General features: G+C 45.4%; 1 protein-coding gene across 1 annotated transcript in view; it reads right to left on the bottom strand.

The window, feature by feature from the left end:
* LOC143784152 (aldehyde oxidase 1-like) overlaps nucleotides 1-27,153 on the bottom strand; it is a 254,105-nt gene that overhangs the window by 190,997 nt on the left and 35,955 nt on the right. Inside the window, exons 2-6 of the mRNA XM_077272027.1 lie at nucleotides 22,971-23,028; nucleotides 10,535-10,631; nucleotides 8,067-8,175; nucleotides 5,851-5,977; nucleotides 3,829-3,890 (exon numbers count right to left, since the gene is read on the bottom strand). Coding sequence (XP_077128142.1) covers nucleotides 3,829-3,890; nucleotides 5,851-5,977; nucleotides 8,067-8,175; nucleotides 10,535-10,631; nucleotides 22,971-23,028 — 453 coding nt within the window. The remainder of the gene's footprint in view (nucleotides 1-3,828; nucleotides 3,891-5,850; nucleotides 5,978-8,066; nucleotides 8,176-10,534; nucleotides 10,632-22,970; nucleotides 23,029-27,153) is intronic.

The following is a 27,153-nucleotide window of genomic DNA, read 5'->3' as shown; positions in this document are numbered from 1 at the left end:
AGAAATGTATTTATGGGAATAATATATTTTTTTTATTATTATTTATTTAGGAAATTTTTTTTATTTTTTTTTACACATGTAGAAAAATTTTTTTTTTACTTTTTTACTTTGTCCCAGGGGGGGACATTACAGATCATTGATCGGCAGTGTGCACAGCACTCTGCCAGATCGACGATCTCCTGTGCAGGGCTGCAGGCTTACGAAGTGTCTGCTCTGAGCAGACACTCGGTAAGCCACCTCCCTCCCTGCAGGACCCGGATGCCGCGGCCATCTTGGATCCGGGACCTGCGGCGAGGAGGGAGGTAGGAGACCCTCAGAGCAACGCGATCACATCGCGTTGCTCCGGGGGTCTCAGGGAAGCCCGCAGGGAGCCCCCTCCCTGCGCGATGCTTCCCTATACCGCCGGTACACTGCGATCATGTTTGATCGCGGTGTGCCGGGGGTTAATGTGCCGGGGGCGGTCCGTGACCGCTCCTGGCACATAGTGCCGGATGTCAGCTGCGATATGCAGCTGACACCCGGCCGCGATCGGCCGCGCTCCCCCCGTGAGCGCCGCTGATCGATGATGACGTACTATCCCGTCGGCGGTCATACGGGCCCACCCCACCTCGACGGGATAGTACGTCTGATGTCAGGAAGGGGTTAAGGTTGAAGGTAGGCATAAGTCCATCCAATCCAACCTATACCCTAACATGTCCAGAAGAAGGCAAATCCTATGAGGCTAAGTGCCCCATATTAAGTGTAAAACTCTTTCCCGACTCCTCACATCAATCAGACTAGTTCCTTGGATCAACACCCCATCACAGATAATAACCTGTAATCAGCGTCGGACTGGAGCACCTTGGGCCCACCAGAGAAAATCATTCTTGGGGCCCAATACGTAGCTACATAGAAATAGATACAAGACCACCAATCGTGCGGTAAAACACGCTAATATCAGGGCATAACATAAGGTAGTACACGTCTTAATGATAAAGCAGGGGTTGGTGCTCACATTTTGGTATAAACTCAATGACAAATGTCCCCTGGTGTTTATTAGCCACTAAGCCAATGTGTTATAGCACCAGTGTGGTTGATGAGATTTCATGACATCTCATCTATACGCTGAGAAAATAAGCGGCGGGAATTGACTGATGCAGATTTGACATGAACAATGTGTCAATTCATGCTGCGGATATTCACCACCGATTTCATCCTTTCCAATGCAAAGGATTAGGTCATTGGTAAAAGTGCATTATTGTGAAGTAGTAAGTGCAGCAATATCTGCATAATATCTGTGTGGATATTTCCGCTGTTAATTTGCTGTGGGGTGATAAAGGGAGAGGGGGTGCAGTCAGGTGTGATAATGGGGGAGGGGGCCCAATCACGGGTGATGCAGGGGGAGGGGGCCCAATCACGGGTGATACAGGGAGAGGGGGTGCAGTCAGGGGTTATACAGGGAGAGGGGTCTCAGTCAGAGGTGATACAGGGAGAAGGGGCTCAGTCAGGGGGAGGGGGTGCAGTCAGGGGTGATACAGGGAGAGGGGGTTCAGCAGGGTGATACAGGGGGAGGTGGCACAGTCAGGGCTGATACAGGGGAGGGGCTCAGTCAGGGGTCATACAGGGAGAGGGGGTGAAGTCAGGGGTTATACAGGGAGAGGAGTCTCAGTCAGAGGTGATACAGGGAGAAGGGGCTCAGTCAGGGGGAGGGGGTGCAGTCAGGGGTGATACAGGGGAGGGGCTCAGTCAGGGGTGATACAGGGAGAGAGGGTTCAGCAGGGTGATACAGGGGGAGGTGGCGCAGTCAGGGCTGATACAGGGGAGGGGCTCAGTCAGGGGTTATACAGGGAGAGGGGGTGAAGTCAGGGGTTATACAGGGAGAGGAGTCTCAGTCAGAGGTGATACAGGGAGAAGGGGCTCAGTCAGGGGGAGGAGGTGCAGTCAAGGGTGATACAGGGGAGGGGCTCAGTCCGGGGTGATACAGGGAGAGGGGGTTCAGCAGGGTGATACAGCGGGAGGTGGCACAGTCAGGGCTGATACAGGGGGAGGTGGCACAGTCAGGGCTGATACAGGGGAGGTGCTCAGTCAGGGGTCATACAGGGAGAGGGGGTGCAGTCAGGGGTCATACAGGGAGAGGAGTCTCAGTAAGGGGTGATACAGGGGGAGGGGGTGCAGTCAGGGGTCATACAGGGACAGGGGGTTCAGCAGGGTGTTACATACATTACACCAACGTTTCGGCCTGTGGTGCCTTTGTCTAGGTGATTATCTACAAAACAATATAATATGACATAATCAAAAAATGCCATAATGAAAACAAGATAAGCAAGTGTCGGCTCTATACATAAATCCGTAAATCAACTGGTCAATCTTGTCTATGTATTTTTTGTTGCTTAGTCCTTATAAACACATTCTGTGGACATTTGTATGCATGTACACATGTACATATTTTATGTATAGATATATTTCATTAATACTTGGAACTCGCTTCTGGTACAAGATTGACCAGTTGATTTACGGGTTTATGTATAGAGCCGACACTTGCTTATCTTGTTTTCTTTATGTTATTTTTTGATTATGTCATATTATATTGTTTTGTAGATAATCACCTTGACAAAGGCACCACAGGCCGAAACGTTGGTGTAATGTATGATTGGTCATAGTTTTGAATAATAAATGAATTTTTTGGCATTAACTCTTAGTAGTCCTCCCAGAGTTAGTCAGAGAGCAGTGCGTGCGTCACTGATAACGCAGCTGACACGTTCGCCTGCTGCAGACTGCATCAACTATTTGTAAGTAAAAGAGCGCTCTTGTGTTCTGATGACTTATGTCACCGCTCCTTCCAATAAGACAACCGGGGAAAGCGCATTGCTGACACACGTGACTTTTGTTCACCAGTCCAACCCTGCCTGTACTATTATATTTTTCAAGAAAGGCATCCAGGTCCTCCTTGAACTTTTCTAGTGAATCAACCATTATATCATGTGGCAGAGAGATCCATAATCTCACTGCTCTTACAGTAAAGAATCTACGTCTGTGATTATGATTACACCTTTTTTCCTCTAGATGTAGACGATGTCACCGTCGCAGCTCTAGGTGTAAAATTAGAAAGATCTCTGTACTTTCCCTTCATTTATTTGTACATTATTCCAAGGTACTGTCTGCACCCTCAACTCTGCTGCAAAAAGGTATCTACCAGACTACTTGTCTGCTATTCCAGGGTACTGTCCACACACTTGATTCTGCTGCGTTTAGCGCTTCCAGCTCCACATGCTCCATGTGCTATCCTGCATATCCAGCTCTAATAGACCTTGTTGTTCCCTGTCTCATCCTACGAGTCCAGCTACACTGCATGAATTCCTTCGATCCATGCTGCACACCCTGACCTATGAATCCACCTCATCAGATGAGCCTGTAACAATTTTGTCTGAGGTCAGAAATTTGTATTTTCTTGCAAATTTTGCTTATAATCACTGTATTTTCTATGTTAGTATCTTTATAAAATTTCTGTAGTAACAACAGATTTTTGGTCCCTCTGTTCTCTTCAACAGGCAGCACATGGATACCATTTTAACGCCATGTGTGTACTGTCTGTTTTTTGTGCGTGTGTATTTTTTTGTGTGGACTCACTTGAACTGTTTTGTTTGTGAACCATCAGTTTTCAAAAATACAGATGTGAAGGACCATAGACTATAATTTCTCTATGTGCTATCCATTGAGAAAACTGTATAGCACACATACCTAAATAACACGTGTGAATGAAGCTTTAGATGATTGTCCGGGCTCCTAAAATTATCCCTCAGATTTTGCTAAGGTGTCTTTTAGATTTGCTTTGATAGAAACACAGATTACCTTGCACAAGGTCTTGCATCCATCAAGTATTGCTCTGTATCCCGTACAGCGGCAGAGATTTCCTAGTTAGAATAACAAGATTGATCTTAAAATGCAAATGATGAGATTATACTGGTAGTAGTAAAAAATGCACATTTAGTTTTCTTTATGTAGAATTTTACTTAATTGTCTTCACATATCTACACTGTCAGAATAGAAGTGTCTTTGTGTCCAGTTGAAGGCGGAGCGCAGTTCTACTGCTGTCATTGGTGGAAGACAGTAGCTAAAGGGGGGACAGAGGGGTCCATCGCCCTGGGCCCCGCGCTCTGAGGAGGCCCACCCGGAGCTACACTACTGTAACTATATTGGCATGCGCAGCGCGCCGATACAGTTACAATCTGCGGCAGAGCAGGGAGGATCGATCTCCCCGCACTGCTGCCCGGCTGCTATGGGGCCCCTGAGCAGGCAGGGGGGTTGGCCTGGTGCCAGCATTGGGCTCCTCATCCGTCATCACAGGTTCAGCTGTATCGGCTGGATGCCAATACAGCTGACCGCATTGATGGGAGAAGGAGCGTTACGCTCCCTCTCCCATCATCCCCCTGTCAACGTCTGACGTCACCGACACTGACAGGGGTCGCAATGACGTCACTGCTCGACTCAGAGCAGCGGAGGAACGATGAAGACGAGAGGTGAGTATTTATTTATTTTTTTTATGGGGGGATTCCTTATACTACAAAGTCTGCCTATGGGAGTTTCCTTATACTACATAATCTACCTATGGGGGCTTCCTTATACTACAGAGTTTGCCTATGGGGGGTTTCCTTATACTATAGAGTCTGCCTATGGGATGCTTCCTTATACTACAGAGTCTCCCTATGGGATCTGCCTTATGCTATAGAGTCTGCCTATGGGGGCTGCCTTATGCTATAGAGTCTGCATATAGGGTCTGCCTTATACTACAGAGTCTGCCTATGGGGTGATTCCTTATACTATAGAGTCTGCTTATGGGGGGCTACCTTATACTACAGAGTCTGCCTATGGGGGCTGACTTATGCTATAGAGTCTGCCTATGGGGTGCTGTCTTATACTACAGGGTCTGCCTATGGGGTGCTGTCTTATACTACAGAGTCTGCCTATGGGGGCTGCCTTATACTACAGATTCTGCCTATGGGGTGCTGCCTTATACTACAGAGTCTGCCTATGGGGGCTGCCTTATACTACAGAGTTTGACTATGGGGACTGCCTTATGCTATAGAGTCTGCCTATGGGGGTGTATTATACAATATAGAGTAGACATATATGCAGTATACAATATGGAGGCCTATGGGGAGTGCAATATACTATGTGGAGGCCTATGGGGAGTCAGTAAGGGGTCAGTATACTGTGTGGGTGGTACTATACAGTGAGGGGGCATTATACTGTGTATAAGAGAGCATCATACTATGTATAGGGGAGATGTACAGGGGGGAGACTCAGGACATTATTAAATGTAAAGTGGGCACTTATTCTTACAGGGGAACTCAGATTACTGTGACTATCAAAGGGGCATTACTTTCTAGGGGGGGGGGGGGCAAAATGTGGGCATTGTTATCTAGGGCACTTGCACCCGGCATTACTATATTATAGAGGGTTGCTTTAGAATTTAGAGGGCACAGAGAACCACACAGCAGGTGCAGTAATAGGGACACATACGGCAGCAGCGGCTCAGTATTGGGGTATCAGGTGCAGTAATAGGGACAAATACGGCAGCAGCTACCACTGACCATATGGCGGTAATATCAATATTGGTCTTTATATAGAGATTATTTTCAGTAACAGCACGGTCATCTGCTGAGGTTCTCCTCCACTATTAGGGTGCGTCACCCAGTTGTACTCAAGGTTACCTGGTTAGGGGCCCACTCAGAAGCTTCGCCCCCCCTGAAACAAAACTCTAGCTACGCCTCTGATAGAAGATACAATGTAATTGTTGTTTCATCAGGAGAAAAGAGTCAGTTCTGTGATTGAAGGTTTATCTATACGGTCAATAGTGTTTACATAACATACCTCCCAGAGCTTCATATATCTGTTCCATAGTTGGTTCTGGATGATTTCTCAGCAGTGAATACACGGACATCACCATTCCAGGACTACAGAAACCGCACTGAGAGCCATGAGCTTTTGCTATTCTTTCCTGTAAATGTGAACATGTTATATGAAAACAAAAATTTCCTGTGGTCACCTGGAAACTGATAATCTGCTGCTTTGAAAGGATTCTTTACAGTTAGAGCAGTGAAACTGTGGAATGCCCGACCACAAGAGATAGCTAGTAATGGCAGATATATAAGCATTTAGAAAAGGGCTGGATGCTTTCCTCACAACAAAGGGCATTGTGGATTATGGATAATCTAGTGATAAATGATGTGTAACTGGTGGAGGAAGGTTGAACTTAACGAATCTATGTCTTTTTTCAACCTATGTAACAATGTACCAATCCAGCTTTTTTTATTTCACCATTTCTTAGCATGCTGTAATCACTTCACCTGCTTTTTGACTGACAGCTCGCTCTGCAGCGTATATGCAGTGTACGTGAAGATCAGGGAGTAAGTCAAGGAGCAGGGGGAGTGATTACAGGGGGCTCACTATGTAGTGAGCAGTAACTGTTACATCCCCCAGTGCTACAGATAACTGGAAGTGAGCAGCTGCAGAGAGGAGAAAATTTCATTTTCTACCTTTAGCCGCTTTTCCAGTAAGCCAGCAGAACATGTTAAAAATTCTATTTACATGTAGATTACCACTATATTCGCAGAATAAAAGGAATCTGTCACCTGTTTTTTGCTAACCCTTCTGAGACCAGTGCAGCGCCCCAGAGTCCTGGTTGCTGCAGTAATATTGTTCTTCCACCAGGGGGAGTGATATTACGTCTGAAGGTAATAAAGGAGTTCATCTTTCCAGGTATCACAAACCAAACACCACACTTCACACTCCAATCCACCAGGGGGAGCTACGCTCCTATCTAGTAGGGCACTTCTCACAGAAGGGTAAAACTGGTGGTTTGGATAGAAAGTTAGTCAGATACTACCTGGGTTTGACCCAGTGAGTACCTGTCAGGCAGATGGGGAAAAGGAGGAACATCTGAGCTGCAGACAGAGGGTCCCTGTCAGGGGTGGGATCCTGACAGAGGTCTAGCTGGATAGAAAGCTACGGAGCTGCGCCTGCCCCACGTGCGGCTGCATCCTAAGAAAGCACACGAAGAGAAGTGTATTGTAGAGAGTGAGAAACGAAGTCACAGCACAAGGAGAAAACACCGGGAGGAGTTCTGCCCTGTAAAGGCTGCCTCCTTCTGAGGCGCGTAGCCGGTGGCCGGAACACCGAGGGAGTAATTGACTCTACGCATTACTTCAGAGACCGGCAGGACAGTCAATTCCAAGTTGGCTGCCCGACCTAAATACCTAAGAAGACACAGTGGCAAATTGTGGGGGTCGGGGCGTCTCTAGGGTCCCTATAAACAAGCCTCAGGCCATCAGTCATACGGGTTTGTCCTATCCACACCATCTGGGGGACAGAGAGAAAGAAATAACATCTACGAAAGTTGTGAGGACCTTACCGAGTTGCTCAGCAGGGAGGTACTACAATAAACAGGCGCTAGTAGGAAGGCTACTGATTTCCACCTGGATAAGGGGACTCTGGATTTGCCTTCGGACCGGCCGGACTCTGCCTACCCTGTGATCTGTACCCTGGACTGTGGATGCTGAAGTCTTCAGTAAAAGGTAAAGAGACTGCAACCTGGTGTCCTCATTCTTCACTGCGCCTCTCACCATCCACCATCGTCACTTCTGGGAAGCCCTGGGGATACACTTCACCTGTGGGAAGGTATACCATCTAGCTGCCATTCCATCACCCCAGCGGACCCCTAAGCAGCGTCGGTCACCCTGACCGAATACCACAGGTGGCGTCACAAACATTATACAAACTACACCTTTAATTGGACACCCCTCAAAGGGCCACGGACCTGGTCAGGCCACCGTGACATCCCCCGAACCGAAGGACCCGGTACCGAGTACCCCATTGCCCTTAACATGGGGGCGATCCACCCAGTAAGTGACACATCACTGAAATTAGGGTCTCTGACCCTATAGAATGCTGCTCATAGAATAATTGGCAAAAATCTCACAGATTCCCTTTCATAAAAATTTTTTTTTTCGAGCCAACAGGTTTCTGTTACACTTGATTATAAACTTGAATATTTATACACAGAAAGAAATCAAACTAAAAGGTGTTACCTGTACTGGGTGCAACCTGCTTGTTGTGCCTCCAATCCCCTCCACTGTGGTAATTGCTGCACCGTATAGAGAGCAGATGGGCAATAAACAGGCATTGGCTGAATAGTGACTAGATGTTGTTAAGGTTGTTAAATGTCTCAATAGGACCACACTATATAAGAAACATCTATATGCCCACACTATATAAGAAACATCTATAGGACCACACTATATAAGAAACATCTATATGCCCACACTATATAAGAAACATCTATAGGCCCACACTATATAAGAAACATCTATAGGACCACACTATATATAAACATCTATAGGACCACACTATATAAGAAACATCTATAGGACCACACTATATAAGAAACATCTATATGCCCACACTATATATAAACATCTATAGGACCACACTATATAAGAAACATCTATAGGACCACACTATATAAGAAACATCTATAGGACCACACTATATAAGAAACATCTATAGGACCACAATATATAAAAAATATCTATAGGCCAACAATATATAAGAAACATCTATAGGCCCACACTATATAAGAAACATCTATAGGCCCACACTATATAAGAAACATCTATGGGACCACACTATATAAGAAACATCTATAGGACCACACTATATAAGAAACATCTATAGGACCACACTACATAAGAAACATCTATAGGACCACACTATATATAAACATCTATAGGACCACACTATATAAGAAACATCTATAGGACCACACTATATAAGAAACATCTATAGGACCACACTATATAAGAAACATCTATAGGACCACAATATATAAAAAATATCTATAGGCCAACAATATATAAGAAACATCTATAGGCCCACACTATATAAGAAACATCTATAGGCCCACACTATATAAGAAACATCTATGGGACCACACTATATAAGAAACATCTATAGGACCACACTATATAAGAAACATCTATAGGACCACACTACATAAGAAACATCTATAGGCCCACACTATATAAGAAACATCTATAGGCCCACACTATATAAGAAACATCTATAGGACCACACTATATAAGAAACATCTATATGCCCACACTATATAAGAAACATCTATAGGACCACACTATATAAGAAACATCTATAGGACCACAATATATAATAAACATCTATAGGCCCACACTACATAAGAAACATCTATAGGACCACAATATATAAGAAACATCTATATGCCCACACTACATAAGAAACATCTATAGGCCCACACTATATAAGAAACATCTATAGGACTACACTATATAAGAAACATCTATATGCCCACACTATATAAGAAACATCTATAGTCCCACACTATATAAGAAACATCTATAGGACCACACTATATAACAAACATCTATAGGCCCACACTATATAAGAAACATCTATAGGCCCACACTATATAAGAAACATCTATAGTCCCACACTATATAAGAAACATCTATAGTCCCACACTATATAAGAAACATCTATAGTCCCACACTATATAAGAAACATCTATAGGACCACACTATATAAGAAACATCTATAGGACCACACTACATAAGAAACATCTATAGGAAAATACTATATAAGAAACATCTATAGTCCCACACTATATAAGAAACATCTATAGTCCCACACTATATAAGAAACATCTATAGTCCCACACTATATAAGAAACATCTATAGGACCACACTATATAAGAAACATCTATAGGACCACACTACATAAGAAACATCTATAGGAAAATACTATATAAGAAGCATCTATAGGCCCACACTATATAACAAACATCTATAGGCCCACACTATATAAGAAACATCTATATACCCACACTATATAAGAAACATCTATAGGACCACACTATATAAGAAACATCTATAGTCCCACACTATATAAGAAACATCTATAGTCCCACACTATATAAGAAACATCTATAGGACCACACTATATAAGAAACATCTATAGGACCACACTATATAAGAAACATCTATAGGAAAATACTATATAAGAAGCATCTATAGGCCCACACTATATAAGAAACATCTATAGGACCACACTATAAATGAAACATCTATAGGACCACATTATATAACATCTATAGGATAACACTATATAACAAACATCTATTGGACCACACTATATAAAAACATCTATAGGACCACACTATATAACAAACATCTATAGGACCACACTATATAACAAACATCTATAGGACCACACTATTTAGCAAACATGTGGCACCATGTTTTTCTTATAATATTACCGTACTTCCTAGTTCTCTGTATCTCTTTATCACCATCTGATCTTTGATCTTGCAGCCCCATGTAAGAAGCTGTTTTTCTGTGTAGCATAAGTGTATTGTTTCAGAATACGATCACTATATGTCTCTAACTTACTATAGGTAGGAGAGAGAATATGCCACAACTGTAGATGGAGCACGGTGTATACTTCATTAATTACTAAATTGGATACTGAATCTTCTTGGAAACAGGATGGATGTGAGATACCATCACAGTGCAGGATCCGCAGCCGCCTTCTCCACACCCATATTTCGTACCTGTCAAGTTCACTGGCAAAAAAAACGTCAAGGAATAACTTGCACTTTGTAGTTTTGCACAGAAAATATATATTTTTTTTTTATCCCAGAAGGTAGTCTTCAGTTACAATGTAATAATGTGCAATTATACAGTGGAGTGTAAAATACAGGCATCTAGAATGCGATAATACCTGGTAGTTTGGGCAGTAAAAGTGATTGTGCAGTTTTTATTTGCAGAATTTCCACAGATCATTCAAGTCTATGGGGAAAATGTGTTAATAAACTGCATTTTTAGTGCCACAGAAATGAACAGATCTCAGATGAGACTCACCCTTTCAAGTCTATGGGTGCGCAAAATAAATCAGATTCCACACGAAGCATCCGAATGACATCCAATTTTTACGGATACATTTCTATGATAAACCTAGGCAACTGTATTTCATCATGTATATTTTTTACATTTTAGTCTAGATGTATGAAAACGGATTGCAGAGGGACGTCACACAGACATAAAAAACAGACACATGGGTGGTACATTGATGAAAATTAGGAAAAAAATTGTCAGAGTTTTCAGGATGAAATTTGGACAATTTCTCATACGTTTGTCTTCAGACGCCCTTAGGGTGCAACTTGTAACTCTGGGCCTCTTGTATGTGAATTTCTGCTACCGGTCCGGCCATGTACTTTATAAATTAGCTCCTTAATGTCCGATGACATACGTTTTCACCATACAGTAGGTGGCTAAGGAAAGTATGATGCTGGCTCAGGATCTGAGCTTGCTGCATACCAGACAGATGCTGTAACTTTAACCTTTTAAATGCTGCTGTCAATCTGTGACAGCACCATTTATATGACATCATTACTAGTGCATGTGCACAAATTGGCTCCCCGCAATGCAATCACAGTAAACTAACCATTTTCCATGGCATTGTGCTACTCTCCTCTGAAGCTCAGGCCATAGGCTGAACTTCATCGGAGAGCTGTGATTTCATGATATACTACAGTATTATGATATTACTCCAATGTACTGTCCTAAATCAAATACTATGGCACTTCAAAAGCATATGATAGCCAAAAAGCGGACTTAGATCAATTTTGCCGCAAGAAGAGAACCATAAATAAAATTACCAATCTTTATTTGTATTAAGTATGTAAAATTCACAAGACAAAAGAATATCACAAGAACAGAGTGTACAGAAGGACGGAGAGGTCGCAATGCTACACATATATCTCGCTATGGCATTTCATTACCCATATGCGTCAATCATCAGCCACATGTGGTAGTATAATACAATACAATATAAGGCTTGAGCACCATTAGGGGTTAACTAAGTAGTTCATGATTGTAGATATACCAGGGTGTGAATACACCGTACCAAATTCCCCTTATCCCTAAATAGAGAAATGCTATCATAAATCAAATACGTATTTTCCGGCGTACAAGACGACTTTTTAACCCCTGAAAATCTTCTTAGAAGTCGGGGGTCGTCTTATACCCCGGGTATCGTCTTGTACGCCGAGTGCAGACACCAATGTGTATATGGTGGGTGGGGGGGCGTGGTCCCGATGACGAAGAGGGGGCATCTCACAGGAAAGTGTGAGTGGAGTATCCCCCATTACCTCATTGTAACTGCAGCGTGGGGTCTCTGTGCTGGGGAGAGGCGGCGGCGGCTGCTCCTCTTTGTGCCACGTGGGTTCTGACGTGCTGTGGGGCGGCGCCTCCTCTTCGTGCAGCGTCGGGGCTCTGTGCTGTGGGGCGGCGGCGGCGTATCTTCGTGCAGAGTCAGTCGGCGCTCCTTCGGCATTTCCTCAAAGCCTGGAGGCCCCGGCAGCTCCATTGCTGCGATGCGGTGGCCTCCGGGAAAATGGCCGCTGGGGGCGGCGCATGCTCAGATTCAGATCTCGTCCCGAGATCTCGGGAGATGAGATAATTTTATTTATGGTTCTCTTCTTGCGGCAAAGTTGATCTAAGTCCGCTTTTTGGATGGCATTATGATATTGCAATATAAGGTATAAGTAATTGAACAAGTGCAGATTAAGTTCCCGGGGGGACTAAAAAATAAAGTAAAAAGAAAAAAAAAAAGAAAAGAAAGAAATATAAACAACATGGTCAAAATTGTTGGTACCCCTCGTTTAGTGACAGAAAAACCCGCAATGATCACAGAAATAACTTGAATCTGACAAAATTAGTAATAAATAAAAGATCTATGGAAATGAACAAATGAAAGTCAGACATTGCTTTTCAACCATGCTTCCACAGAATTTTGAAAAAATAAAACAAATGAAATAGGCCTGGACAGAAATTATGGTACCCTTAACTTAATATTTTGTTGCACAACCATTTGAGGCAATCACTGCAATCAAACGATTCCTGTAACTGTTAGGGTACGTTCACACAGGACTTTTTTGCTGCTTTTTTTTTGCTGCTTTTTTTAATGCTAATTTTCAGCTGCTTTTTACAGTACCAGTAAAGCCTATGAGATTTCAGAAATCTCATGCACACACGTTGGTTTTTTGTTTGATCAGTTTTTTCTGCTTTGCTGCTTTTTTTGGACATAGGGCATGTCACTTCTTTCAGCGTTTTTGCAGCGTTTTTTCACCCATTGACTTGAATGGTTGATGAAAAAAACGCTGCAAAAACGCTGAAAAAACGCATGTAGCATTATTTGCTGCGTTTTTTGTGCAGAAAATCATGGCCAGCAGGAAGGGATCTCACAGCCAAGAGCTTAGGGGTGTGGTTAGTGAGGTGTGAAGAGCCATTGTGAGCCATTGTGAGGTGTGAAGAGCCATTGTGAGGTGTCCTGATTGTGATCTATTGTGAGGGAGTTCCTGGTAGTGAGGTGTGAAGAGCCATTGTGAGCCATTGTGAGGTGTCCTGATTGTGATCTATTGTGAGGGAGTTCCTGGTAGTAAGGTGTGAAGAGCCATTGTGAGGTGTCCTAGCAGCTGAAAATTGGCATAAAAAAAGCAGCAAAAATCTGCAGCAAAAATCTGCAGCAAAAAAGTCCTGTGTGAACGTACCCAAAAAACGCACCAAAAACGCACCAAAAAAACGCACCTAAATTAGCATAAAAAAAAGCAGCAAAAAAAAGCAGCAAAAAAGTCCTGTGTGAACGTACCCTAAATGAGACTTGTGTATATTGTAAGGTGGCTGCCGCACAGGTCCTTGAGGAGAGATATGTATCATCTAGGTTGGTAGCTTTGGTGATGTAAGCCTGGGAAAGCATGCTCCAGCAGGTATAGTGCTGAGAGAGTTAATAAGGCATATCATGGCCAGATTTACGAGCAGTCAAAGAAATGGGGGGACTGGCTGTTCACATATCCCCACCCCGGGGGCGAGGTGTGTTAGATAAAATGGTGACCAGTTGTCTCATTCAGGCCGGCATCACACTGGCGTTTTAAGCGGCCGAGTGCAATGTGATCAAAAATCGCATTGCACTCGGACCAATGTTCAGCTATGGGGCAGCTCCCACCAGCCGACTTTTTGTCGGCCGTTTTCCTCGGTTTGAGACAATCAAGAGATTGTCTCGGACCGAGGAAAACTCTCGGCTCACTCGCACCCATATAAGCCTATGGGTGCGAGTGAGACAGCGCACACCACTCGGATATCATCCGAGTGCTGTGCGTTATAAGCGGACCCCAGCAATGGAGGAGATGAAGAAATTAGTTTCTTCGTCTCCTCCGCAGCTGTGCTCCGATCCTCCCTGTGCGAGAGAATCGGAGCATAGACGCATGACACTCGGCTCCTGCTCTGCTGCAAGCAGGAGCCGAGTGTCATCAGCATATCGCATCCGATGATCTCGCATCGGATGCAATACGCCAGTGTGACGCCGACCTCAGAGTCTGTGTCTGGAGATGTGTAGATCTCCAGTGTGTTTGCCAAAGGACACTAACCCGAGTGGGCGAACCCGCACTACTAAATGGACTGTTTATTTTCTGTTTTTCACTCTGTGCTGAAAATGCCTGTCTTTCTTTGGTTATGTTGAATGATTGTGAAGTTCTAATAAACCTGCCTATCTATAGATTTCTCTCTCTCTCTATTTCTATAAACGTCAAGTCACATAAAAGAAGGTTTTGTACAGCTCAACTGAATAAAAAAGCTATGGGTCTCAGAAAATGGCAACAAATCACAATTATATTTATTTATAAAAATTTCAAATTTTTATTTTCACCACTACAATAATAATAAAAAAACCTGGGCAGGTTTGGCCATAATTGTGAGCTGTAGAATTATGTTACCAGGTTATTTTTGATCACACAGTGAACACCATTAAAACTAAGGCTACTTTCACACTAGCGTCTGGCTCGGCCCGTCGCAGTGCGTCGGGCCGAGGTCACCGATGCTAGCGTTGTCTCCGTCGCACAACGGGGGCAGCGGATGCATTTTTCCAGCGCATCCGCTGCCCCATTGTGAGGTGCGGGGAGGTGGGGGCGGAGTTCCGGCCGCGCATGTGCGGTCGGAAAAAGCGGACCTTCACATGTAACGATTTTTGCTCCCGGCGGACCGCCACAACACGGCGCAACCGTCTCACGACGGTTGCGACGTGTGGCAATCCGTCGCAATGCGTCGCTAATGTTAGTCAATGGAGAAAAAACGCATCCTGCAAGCACTTTTGCAGGATGCGTTTTTTCTGCAAAACGACGCATTGTGACGGATTGCAGTTAACGCTAGTGTGAAAGTAGCCTAAGCCTAAAAAAATGGCTGAGTTGAATTTTTATTTTTCATTTGTTTTTGTTCAATCATACCGCACTTGGAATTTTGTTCCCGTTTTCCAGAACATTGTATGATAAAATTAAATAGTGTAGTTCAAAACTACAGCTCGTTCCACCAAAACCCATCCTCTCACATGGCTATTTTGCCAGACAAAAAAAAAACTTATGGACCAGGGGGAGGAAACCACAAATGCTTAGAAAAAAAATTGGTGGATTAATGACCTGCATAACCATATGCATCTGGAGACTTGTGATTAGAGAAATGTGTTGTATGTGCAATTCAATTGTTATTGAGTAAAGCAGTAAATTAGCCCCACTATGAGAAGTTTTATGAACCATAAATGTATTTTTTCCTCCATATTAGCAATTGCCAGACGGTCATATTTTTGGTCAGTGCGCTGTCCGTGTGCTCAGCAGACCGCAGACAGTGCATTGATCCAGTAATAACCCTCTTGCCAGTGTACAACAATGAAAGCTTGTGTGAAAAGAAATCTCAGCATGCACCACCACGACTAATGCATATCAATACCAGGCGGCTCCTGCCCTCATCCACAATGCAGATGAGCACATGGGGCCAGTTATTTCTCCAATTCTTTATATACATGTTCTATCCATGTTCATCACAAATAGAACACATACCGTACTCATTATACAGAGGGTGAAATAAGTATTTAACACGTTAACAATTTTTTAAAGTAAATATACTGTATATACAAGTATATAAGATGCTATTGACATGAAAGTATCATCAGATGTCAGTAACAACCCTGAACTGATATTAGGACTGAGCCCAGTATCCAGGAACCGCGGGCGGGAGTACCCGACTTGTGCGACAAAGACGCTCTGCTCTCATCGAGGAACCGCACCTCCGTCTACCCAGGACCAGTCCAAGACATCACGTGCCGCTGTTGTCGGTGCCATCATTGGAGACCGAAGAGCTACAATCAAGAAGCCGACAGACTGATAAGTTTATCCTTCTATTCCTTTTGCGAACAATCTCCATATACCTGTTTTCCCCGTTGCCCCTTTCCAGTACCCTATCCTCTCATAACCATTCCCTCCCTGCGTGGAGTTATATTAATAAATTTGTTCACCCTTGATCTGCCTCCGGTCCGTCACGACACCCCGACTCCTGCGTTATTACCTTGGCGTAGTCGGCAGAATGTCATTCAAAAGCATGGAGGTGGCAGACCAAGCAGTAGGGGGGGGGGACTGTTGTGAATTCCGTTCTCGGACTCCCTCCTGTGGTCATGAATGGTACTTTGGTTGGTTCTGCTCTTGGACTCCCTCTGGTGGCTTCGAGCGGAACTGCTGGTCACTGAGGTTGGCTTTATCAGCTGCTCTCGTTTATTGCTATGTTGCTTCCCTATTTAACTCCACTCAGATCTTTACTTCAGGCCAGCTGTCAATGTTCAGTATTGGTTCAGATCTCTCTTGGACTTCTCTGAGGACCTGTCTACTCCAGCAGAAGCTAAGTCTTTGCTAGTTCATTTGTTGTTACTGCTTCCTGAATATATTTCTTAGTACTGCTAATTTCTAGTCCAGCTTGCTATCATGATATTCCCTTGCTAGCTGGAAGCTCTGGGGTGCAGAGTGGCACCTCCACACCGTGAGTCGGTGTGGGGAGTCTTTTTGCTTACTCTGCGTGGTTTTTTGTAGTCTTTTGTGCTGACCGCATAGTTCCCTTTTCTATCCTCTGACTATTTAGTGAAATCTGGCCTCCTTTGCTAAAACCTGTTTCATTCCTGTGTTTGTGACTTTCCTCTTAACTCACAGTCAATATATGTGGGGGTCTGCCTTTACCTTTGGGGAATTTCTCTGAGGCAAGGTAAGGCTTCTATTTCTATCTTTAGGTGTAGTTAGCTCTTAGGCTGTGAAGAGGCGTCTAGGGAGAGTTAGGTACGCTCCACGGCTATTTCTAGTGTGTGTGATAGGAGTAGGGTTTGCGGTCAGCAGAGTTCCCACTTACCCAGAGCTAGTCCCGATTTTGAGTTTACTCATCAGGTCTTTCCGGGTGCTCCTAACCACCAGGTCAATAACAGGGGACCCTAGGTCCAGCATATCCCTGGGGCAATGTTAAATAATCTCCCGAAGTTCACAGGGAGCAATACTATGCAGTGGAACTGGACTGAACGAGTCAGGGGAATGATGACAATGCACCCCATGACCACGGCGTTAGAGGTGGAGGTGGCCATGATGTCTCTGGATTGGGAAGCCCGAGACTCTGCGATGCTTTGACCCCCTCAGGCCCGGGACACCTTTGATAAAGTACTGTAGATACTGGAGGAGACCAACGGGGACCCCACGGACGTAGGAGAGTTGCGCATGCGTCTGTTTTGTCGGGTTCAAAGAGAGGGGAGACGGTAACCCAGTATATGAATGCCCTACAGGAGATCCACACTGCCATTGCCAGAAAGGACGGTGTAGGCATAGGGTTCACCGACATAGTGCTGCGGGACCAGTTAGTGACGGGCTTGCATGACGTGTTGATGAAACAGACCCTGACGGAGCACTTACGGGTAAATTTGCGCATGACTTTCTCCGAAGTAGGGAGTAAGGCACGCATGCGCGAACAAGAGCAAGGGGTGACAGTTCTGGCGGGGAAGGTCAGGAGCAGGGAGGTATCCTCAGTACTGGCTGCTACACCCCAATGGGTAGAAGAACTATGACAGGAGATTCATCATATATGTGAAGAGTTGGCAGAAACGAAGAAGGTGCCCATAGTAACTTCAAGTCCACCAGGGTATAGAAGTGAGCCGGTACCCCACCGAGAGGAGAGAGTGCCTCGCAGAGAAGACTCCTCACATGTTACAACTGTGGTGAGAACAGACGTTTAGCTCGGGGATGCACCCAACGGAGTAGGGCGCAACAACGCCTTCCATTAATCTAGGAGGCTCCGAGCCTGGGGGCTGCCGCTCGGAGCCTGAACAGTCATGGAGGAGTACATGAAGTCCCACAACCTCATTTCCATGTGTCCCCTCGTCTGGGCTGAAATAGATAGTTGGGCTGTATGCTGTCTGGTTGATACGGGCTCACAGGTACCCACGATGCCTGAAGTCTACTTCCGTCGACATTTCACAGAGGCAATGAGGCCTGAATGGGGTACGGTGATTAAATTAACAGCTGCAAATCATTTGCCCTTTCCAGTCGCAGGGGTGGTCTGGATGCACATTACAGTCTGCGGTAAAGACTTAGGGCACAAAGGAGTACTACTGACAGCTGAGGAGGGGAATAAAAAAGGACATACTGTGACGCTAGGCATGAATGTACTAAAAGACTTCGGAGCCTTCTTATTAATGAGTCCCCAGACTCTCCTCTGTGGAGCCCTCACACCCCACAGAGGAGAGTATTCCAGCAGCTAATCAGAGTGGCGCAAGCCCAAGAAACCTCCAGTGGTGGGTGGGAAGACCCTGGGGAAGGTCATTGCTCCAGTTTCCGCCAATCGAGTACTGTCACCCGGGCAAACCATTCTGACCCTGCCTGTCCTGGCCTGTACCCCTCTGAAAGGAGTTGAAGTTCAGATCGAGCCCACCAATGCAGAACAACTTCCTCCAGGACAACTAGTGGCACGTTTGTTAGCTATTGTACATGACGGGACAGTCCTTGTACGTTGTGTCAATTTAAGGCAAAGTGACATCATGCTTCCCCCAGAAGTGAAGTGGCCCAAGTCGTGGGCCTACCAGAGGAAATGATAACTTCACAAGCTGTGCACCTGACAGTAAAACTGGGAGATCCTTGGACGGTGGCTGTAGATACTACCCAGGTGCCTGAGCCTCAACACCTGAGAGAGGGGCGGCATATTTTAGAACAAATGAAGGCTGAACTGACTGAGCTCTCGCTCCAACAGGTCCAGCAAGTGGAAGCTCTGTTAGGGAGATATCAGGGTGTGTCCACAATTCATGAAGACGATTTCGGGTGTACCACAGCGATCACACATGACATACCTACTGAGAACACCGCGCCCTTGGGTGAAAGATACCATCAAATTCCCCCACAAATGTACCAGGAGGTGAAAGGAATGCTGTCCCAGATGCTGCAGAACGGTGTCATATGAGAGAGTCAGAGCCCTTGGGCTGCCCCTATCATGCTAGTGCGGAAAAAAGGACAGTACACTGCATTTTTGTGTGGACTACCGTAAATTCAACTATGGCACTGTGCGAGATTCTTACCCACTACCGAGGATTGAAGAGTCCCTGTCCGCCCTAGGGAACGCCAAATATTTCTCTACCTTAGATCTGGCCAGTGGATACTGGCAAGTGCCCATGTCCGAACACGACCGAGCGAAGATGGCATTTATACTCCCCATGGGATTGTATGAATTCAATCGGATGCCGTTTGGCCTGGCTAATGCTTCGGGGACGTTTCAGTGACTAATTGAGAGGTGTTTAGGCGACCTGAATTTCGAGGCCACCCTGAATTATTTAGACATCATCATTGTCTATACATCTTCGTTTGAGGAACACCTCCGGAGACTGGAACAAGTTTTGAGCCTCCTACAACAGCATGGATTAAAGGTAAAACCTCGGACATGTACTGGCTTAAGCAGGGAGACACGTGTGGCACTGCAGGATCTGAGTCTCTGGCGGCGTAGTGTGTTACTGATGGTAGCCTTTGTTACGGTGGTCCCAGCTCTGTGCAGGTCATTCACTAGGTCCCCCCGTGTGGATCTGGGATTTTTGCTCACCATTCTTGTGATCATTTTGACCCCACGGGGTGAGATCTTGCATGGAGCCCCAGATCGAGGGAGATTATCAGTGGTCTTGTATGTCTTCCATTTTCTTATTATTGCTCCCACAGTTGATTTCATCACACCAAGCTGCTTGCCTATTGCAGATTCAGTCTTCCCAGCCTGGTTCAGGGCTAAAATTTTGTTTCTGGTGTCCTTCGACAGCTCTTTGGTCTTCACCATAGTGGAGTTTGGAGTGTGACTGTTTGAGGTTGTGGACAGGTGTCTTTCATACTGATAAGTTCAAACCAGTGCCATTACTACAGGTAATATTTTCTGGTTAGCCAATAAAGAATCACTCCTAGAATACTTCTGTCATCATTGGGCAGAAAAGTATTCACATCGATGTTTCTGGCTAACACTGTACCACAATACAATTTGTTATTGTACATCATCCCAAATATTGATATAGCTCTAAGGATATATCTAATTTTGATGGTAACAAACAGCAGTGGTGAGCGTTCCTTCCCAAAACTCAAATTAGTTTAAAACCGATTAAGGACATCCATGAAGCAGGAACGACTTGTAAATTTGGCTATCGTGAGCATCGAGACAGATATACTGCGTGAATTGGACTTTAGCGACATCATTAGTGATTTTGCAGCACAAAAATCTAGGAACGTGCCTGGATTGTAAAAAATGAATGATTTTACCTGAATTACTCTGCGCAAATGATTTTTGTAAATAAACTTGCATTCGTTTCATATTGTATTATTGCAACACCTTGAAAAATGGGCCTCCCTCCAAAATGGGCCCTGGGCCACCCACCTCTTGAAACCGGCCCTGTGTATAGTGGATTGTATTATTACTATGTGCTAGCAGCGTGCCTTCTGCCAGGAGGAAGTCAGCTGAATGTAATATTGTGAAATGTAATAAAATGTAATCACATTATGGAGTCATGTGCTTTGTGAGGTTTTGGTGTCTCCTGGATGCAGAAACTTCAAAATGAATGAGTCTGTGCTTTATATTGCATGTGTAGTCAATGGGGTCCATTGAGATGTGGATGTCATGTGAAGGATCTGTCCTTGGTTTTTTTTTTTTTTAAATTCGTTTATTAGTTCCAGAATAAAACAAACATTGCACACATTTGCAATTATCACTATTAATTATACCATGGAATACAAATAATTGCAGAATATCGTCATATCCAAAGGCTACAGAGGTAATAAACTGTGCATGTTAAATCATTAGTACCTTATAAAATACCTATTATACAACTTTAACAACTTTAACCATCAATAGTAAGTCGCCGAAAGGAAAAAACAGACTTAAATCCTGCTCTATAAGTGATGCCCCCAAAAACCACAAGCCCACCTTCCTGTGTAAGTGTCTAGTCAGTGTAGACTATAGAGTATGATAAGAGGAATTCCATCTGCCCCATATCTTTTCGAATTTACCTGGACATCCTCTATTTTGGTACATTGTTCTTTCATACGGGATAATCGAATTCACCAGATCAATCCAAACTCTAAGAGTCGGAGGGGGAACCTCCCATCCACCTCAACGCCAATACCTTCCGTGCCAAAAAGAGCGTCTCTCGGAGAAAAATCCCAGTATAATGATCCCAGGTCTCTTTATCCCACACCCCAAATAAGCAGGTCAATGGCTCGAGTGGGACAGGAATCGACAGTAAAGACGTTAGTAATGTCGTGACCTCTTTCCAGTAATGAAGAACTACCGGGCACCTCCAAATCATATGGATAAAATCTGCATCACGCGTATGACGCCGTAAGCAATCTGACGAGTGGAGGCGGACCATTTTAAAGAGTCGTGTCGGGGTCAAATAGGTCTGATATATAATATATAACTGGGTCATCCTGTTATTGACTGAAGGAGAAACTTTAGTTGGAGACTCTAGAATATCTTCCCATTCCTCTCCCAGTACATCGGGAAGAAGTTCCTCCCACTTCCCCTTGATAGAATTGATGGTAGACCCATCTCCCACGGATAATAAATATGTATATAAAGAGGAAATGAGTCCTTGAGGACCCTGTGAGTTGAGGATGCCTATCAAAGGTAAAGATGAGATCGCCCGACCTGTACCTACATTTCGTATGTGCGATTGGAAAGCTGACCTTAGCTGTAAATAACGAAAGAATTGAGATCTCGGGATGTTGTAAGTATTCTGTAGTTGTTCGAAGGATACAAAACCCCCCTGGTCATGTACATCGCCCACCGAGAGAACACCACACGAGATCCAGAAATCAGTGGATGGGTGGTTTAGTAGTTCTGGGAGATAACTATTATTCCACAGTGGCATTTCGGCTATTACATCTACAAATTTAATAACTCTTTTAATTTGTCTCCATATTAATCTCGCCAGCCGGAGTAAAGGCAACAGACGACAAGCACTAATTTTCTCCATCTCCAAGAATCCCAGTGGGCAATCAATCCGGGATCTGTCCTTGGTTTTGATGATGTTTTCTGTCCAGAACAGAGGAGCGGAAACCCCAATGCAATTCTCAGATATAATAGAAAAACTATCTCTTCATAGGTCATATGAAATATCCTTCGCCTTAGCGAATAACCAGCTAGTCAAATTTACAAATAAATGGTCTCACTGGGACAATATCTATCCCTAGCTTCTATCCTCAAAGATACAAATCTATCATATGTACCTTAAAAATGTTTATTATATTTTAGTATATTATTTTTATTGTATTTCTATTATAACTTTAAAGCGTTATAAAGCGTTTGAACTCTTAAAATTGAATATTGATAACAAAACAAAACAAAGCATTATAGACAATGATTATATGTCAAATATCAAATATTGTATTATACGTTATATGTTACTTAATGGCAAACAATGCCTATAAACATGAGTCATGTTATGTTACTAAAATGAAACCAAAATAAAAATATTGGAAAAGGAAACCCCAATGCAGATATGGAATCTTCACACACTACATTCCGGCCATATAAAAGGATACATTTTCTTCTGAGGTATGGTAGTAACATTTGCTCTGGATCTGCTTTCTGTTCAATTATCTGTAGCGAAAAAAAAGACTTGAAAAGTTGGATAAATTAGAAAAAGTCACTCCAAAGGTAACAATAGATACAAATAATTCAATATATGGAGCAACTGAGAATAAAGCAGCAATCCAGAAATCCCAAAATGAAAAGGAATTATTTAACTAACAATACAGAGACTTTGGGGAAGTGAAGGTTACAGTGCAGCCCGCCTTTCTATTTTATCTAGAATCGCTCTTGGGTAAGAAGTCGTAATAGGTTAGTGAAGGAAAACGAGTCTCCTGCGCTGCTTGCATGGATCCAATCAAGAATTCAGATAAATGTAAGTGGATTACTTGGAAATGCGTAGAAAATAAACTGCATCACTGCCACTTATGTTTGTCTGGATTCTTGATTGGATCCATACCAGCAGCGCAGGAGACCAGTTTTCTTTCAATAACTTGCTATAACATTGGATTTTCCAACCCGAAGTACTGCAGCAGCTGGGATTTCATTCATCAATGCCCGTTTAGTGTTGTGTCGTCTCACACAACTTAACCAGGTGAGCAAAACTGCACGTGACCAATATTGTTATCCAGATAAAACCTTTTTGCGCTATCTTAGTTACCTCTCTAAAAGGGAATAATAAATCCTAACTAGATGGGTATTTCCTGAAGGAACTACAGATAGTGCTTTGGAATGGTGCCCGGGCTGCCCCTGCAAGACTTTCACACTTGGGTGCCCCTCAGGCGGTCCGATTTGGTGGGTTGGGTCAATCTGGGTCTGATTTTGTGGGCGGGGTAAATCTAGGTCCGATTCGGTGGGCGGGGTCACTTTTGGTCCGATTCTGTGGGCGCGGCCACTCTGGGTCCGATTCGGTGGGCGGAGCCACTCTGGGTCCGATTTGGTGGGCGGGGCACCTTAGGGACCAATTTGGTGGGTGGGGTCACTCGGTCCGATTTGGTGGGCTGGGCACCTCAGGGTCTGATTTGGTGGGCTGGGCACCTCAGGGTCCGATTTGGTGGGTGGGGTCACTCTGGGTCTGATTAGGTGGGCGGGGTCACTCTGGGCCCGATTTGGTGGAAGGGGTCACTCTGGGTCCGATTTGGTGGAAGGGGTCACTCTGGGTCTGATTTGGTGGAAGGGGTCACTCTGGGTCCGATTTGGTGGGCGGAGCCACTCTGGGTCCGATTTGGTGGGCGGGGTCACTCTGGGTCTGATTTAGGGGGCGGGGTCACTCTGGGTCCGATTTGGTGGGCCGGGCCCCTCGGGGTCCGATTTGGTGGGCCGGGCCTCTCGGGTTCCGAATTGGTGAGCGGGGTAATCTACTATCTAATTATCTAAGGGCACTTCCGTCTTTCTGTCTCACAACACCGCTACGTCATCATCTCGTGAGACCGCAATGCACTCTTGGGACCGGAGCGCGCAACAAGCATCGGGTACCGGCCACTCCAGGTGCAACAAGCATCGTGTACCGGCCGCTCTAGGAGGTGCAACAACCATCAGATACCGGCCGCTCCAGGAGGTGAGTATGTAACTTTTTTATTTTAATTCTTTTTTTTTTTAACAGGGATATGCAGTATACTATGTGACTGGACAATATACTACGTGACTGGGCAGTATAACTACGTGGCTCTGCGCTGTATACTGCGTGGCTCTGTGCTGTATACTGCGTGGCTCTGCGCTGTATACTACGCGGCTCTGCGCTGTATACTACGCGGCTCTGCGCTGTATACTGCGTGGCTCTGCGCTGTGTACTGCGCGGCTCTGCGCTGTGTACTGCACGGCTCTGCGCTGTGTACTGCGCGGCTCTGCACTGTGTACTGCGCGTTCTGCGCTGTATACTGCGCGGCTCTGCGCTGTATACTGCGCAGCTCTGCGCTTTGTACTGCACGGCTCTGCGCTATATACTGCGTGGCTCTTCGCTGTATACTACGCGGCTCTGCGCTGTGTACTGCGCGGCTCTGCGCTGTGTACTGCGCGTGTCCGTGCTGTGTACTGCGCGTGTCTGCGCTGTATACTGCGGGGCTCTGCACTGTATACTGCGGGGCTCTGCGCTGTATACTACGCGGCTCAGCGCTGTATACTGCGCGGCTCTGCGCTGCATACTGCGTGGCTCTACGCTGCGTACTGCGCGGCTCTGCGCTGTATACTGGGTGGCTCTGCGCTGTGTACTGCGCGGCTCTGTGCTGTGTACTGTGCGGCTCTGCGCTGTGTACTGCGCGGCTCTGCGCTGTGTACTGCGCGGCTCTGCGCTGTGTACTGCGCGGCTCTGCGCTTTATACTGCGCGGCTCTGCGCTCTGTACTGCGCGGCTCTGCGCTGTGTACTGCGCGGCTCTGCGCTGTATACTGCGCGGCTCTGCGCTGTGTACTGCGCGGCTCTGCGCTGTGTACTGCGCGGCTCTGCGCTGTGTACTGCTCGGCTCTGCGCTGTGTACTGCGCGGCTCTGCGCTGTGTACTGCGCGGCTCTGCGCTGTGTACTGCGCGGCTCTGCGCGGTATACTGCGCGGCTCTGCGCTTTATACTGTGCGGCTCTGCGCTCTGTACTGCACGGCTCTGCGCTGTCTACTGCGCGGCTCTGCGCTGTGTACTGCTCGGCTCTGCGCTGTGTACTGCGCGGCTCTGCGCTGTGTACTGCGCGGCTCTGCGCTGTGTACTGCGCGGCTCTCCGCTTTATACTGCGCGGCTCTGCGCTTTATACTGCGCGGCTTTGCGCTGTGTACTGCATGGCTCTGCGCTGTGTACTGCGCGGCTCTGCGCTGTGTACTGCACGGCTCTGCGCTGTGTACTGCACGGCTCTGCGCTTTATACTGCGCGGCTCTGCGCTGTGTACTGCACGGCTCTGCGCTGTGTACTGCGCGGCTCTGCGCTGTGTACTGCACGGCTCTGCGCTTTATACTGCGCGGCTCTGCGCTGTGTACTGCACGGCTCTGCGCTGTGTACTGCGCGGCTCTGCGCTGTGTACTGCGCGGCTCTGCGCTGTGTACTGCGCGGCTCTGCGCTGTGTACTGCACGGCTCTGCGCTGTGTACTGCGCGGCTCTGCGCTGTGTACTGCGCGGCTCTGCACTGTATACTGCGTGGCTGTGCAATATACTACGTGGACATGCATATTCTAGAATACCCGATGAGTTAGAATCGGGCCACAGTCTAATAATCATAAGACTAAGGATAGTGGTTTGGAATTGTGCTGTACTGTCACTTTAAGAGCTGATATTATCTGACAAAACTTGTGACCTGGTGAGCTGATGTAGACTTCATAGGCGTTGGCATAGTAACTGTGTCTGACTGCGCATATCAATGAGCTAATCAGCCAGGTGGCAGTTATTTTTAGAAATTGCCTCAGAAACCAGCCCATTATAAACGTATGGGACAATTTCCCTATTGAAACGCATTGAAAGACTTTTTTCAAACACAAATTGCGCAAAAACTACAAATCCGATCGGCACGAAAAATACTTAGCACACCTCTTGGGGACGCTGGCTTCGAAATGACACCTCACTGGAGTCTGTGAGTTTAGCGGTTCGGGCCGCATTACGTGCGGACTGAATAATAAGAATAAGAAGAAGTTTACCACGGTGGAATAACAGTATAGTGCTTTGTTCCAAAGCACTATAATAATTTTATTTATATAGCACCAACATATTCCGCAACAAAATCCGTAGATAATTCTTGAAGCTGTATTGCATATGATTAAAAATCCACACGATAAAGGAAGGTAAAACACACCCTGATGTGGTTCTGGCGTTGATATCATCCTTAGTCACGGGAAAACATATTTAAAAGAAAGACTTCCAATCATATGGAACATACGTCATAATTAGTTCAATAAAGAGTGAATATTAATCATCATTATTATGAAATATATAAACATAGTGTTATGATAGAAAATAGGTAACACACTAAAAACTGCAATTAACCCTGCCTGTTCCTGTGCTGACTAGATATCCTAACCCCGCAGTCCCTACTGGTTCCTGCATGAGCAGAGTAGCCCTAACCACAGATTACATTATGGCAACTCAGACTGCTGCCTTAGGGCTCATACTCACATGCTAGAAACTCGGATGAGTCTCGCACGTCAATACCCGGCACTCAGGAGCGGAGCGTGTGGCCGCATAGCAATACATGCAGCCACATGCTCCGCTCCTGAGTGCCGGGTATTGA

The sequence above is a fragment of the Ranitomeya variabilis genome, chromosome 7, assembly GCF_051348905.1.
Source record: "Ranitomeya variabilis isolate aRanVar5 chromosome 7, aRanVar5.hap1, whole genome shotgun sequence".
Taxonomy (NCBI): domain Eukaryota; kingdom Metazoa; phylum Chordata; class Amphibia; order Anura; family Dendrobatidae; genus Ranitomeya; species Ranitomeya variabilis.
The sequence above is the reverse complement of the archived record's forward strand: the minus strand, read 5'-3'. Positions and strand labels throughout refer to the sequence as shown.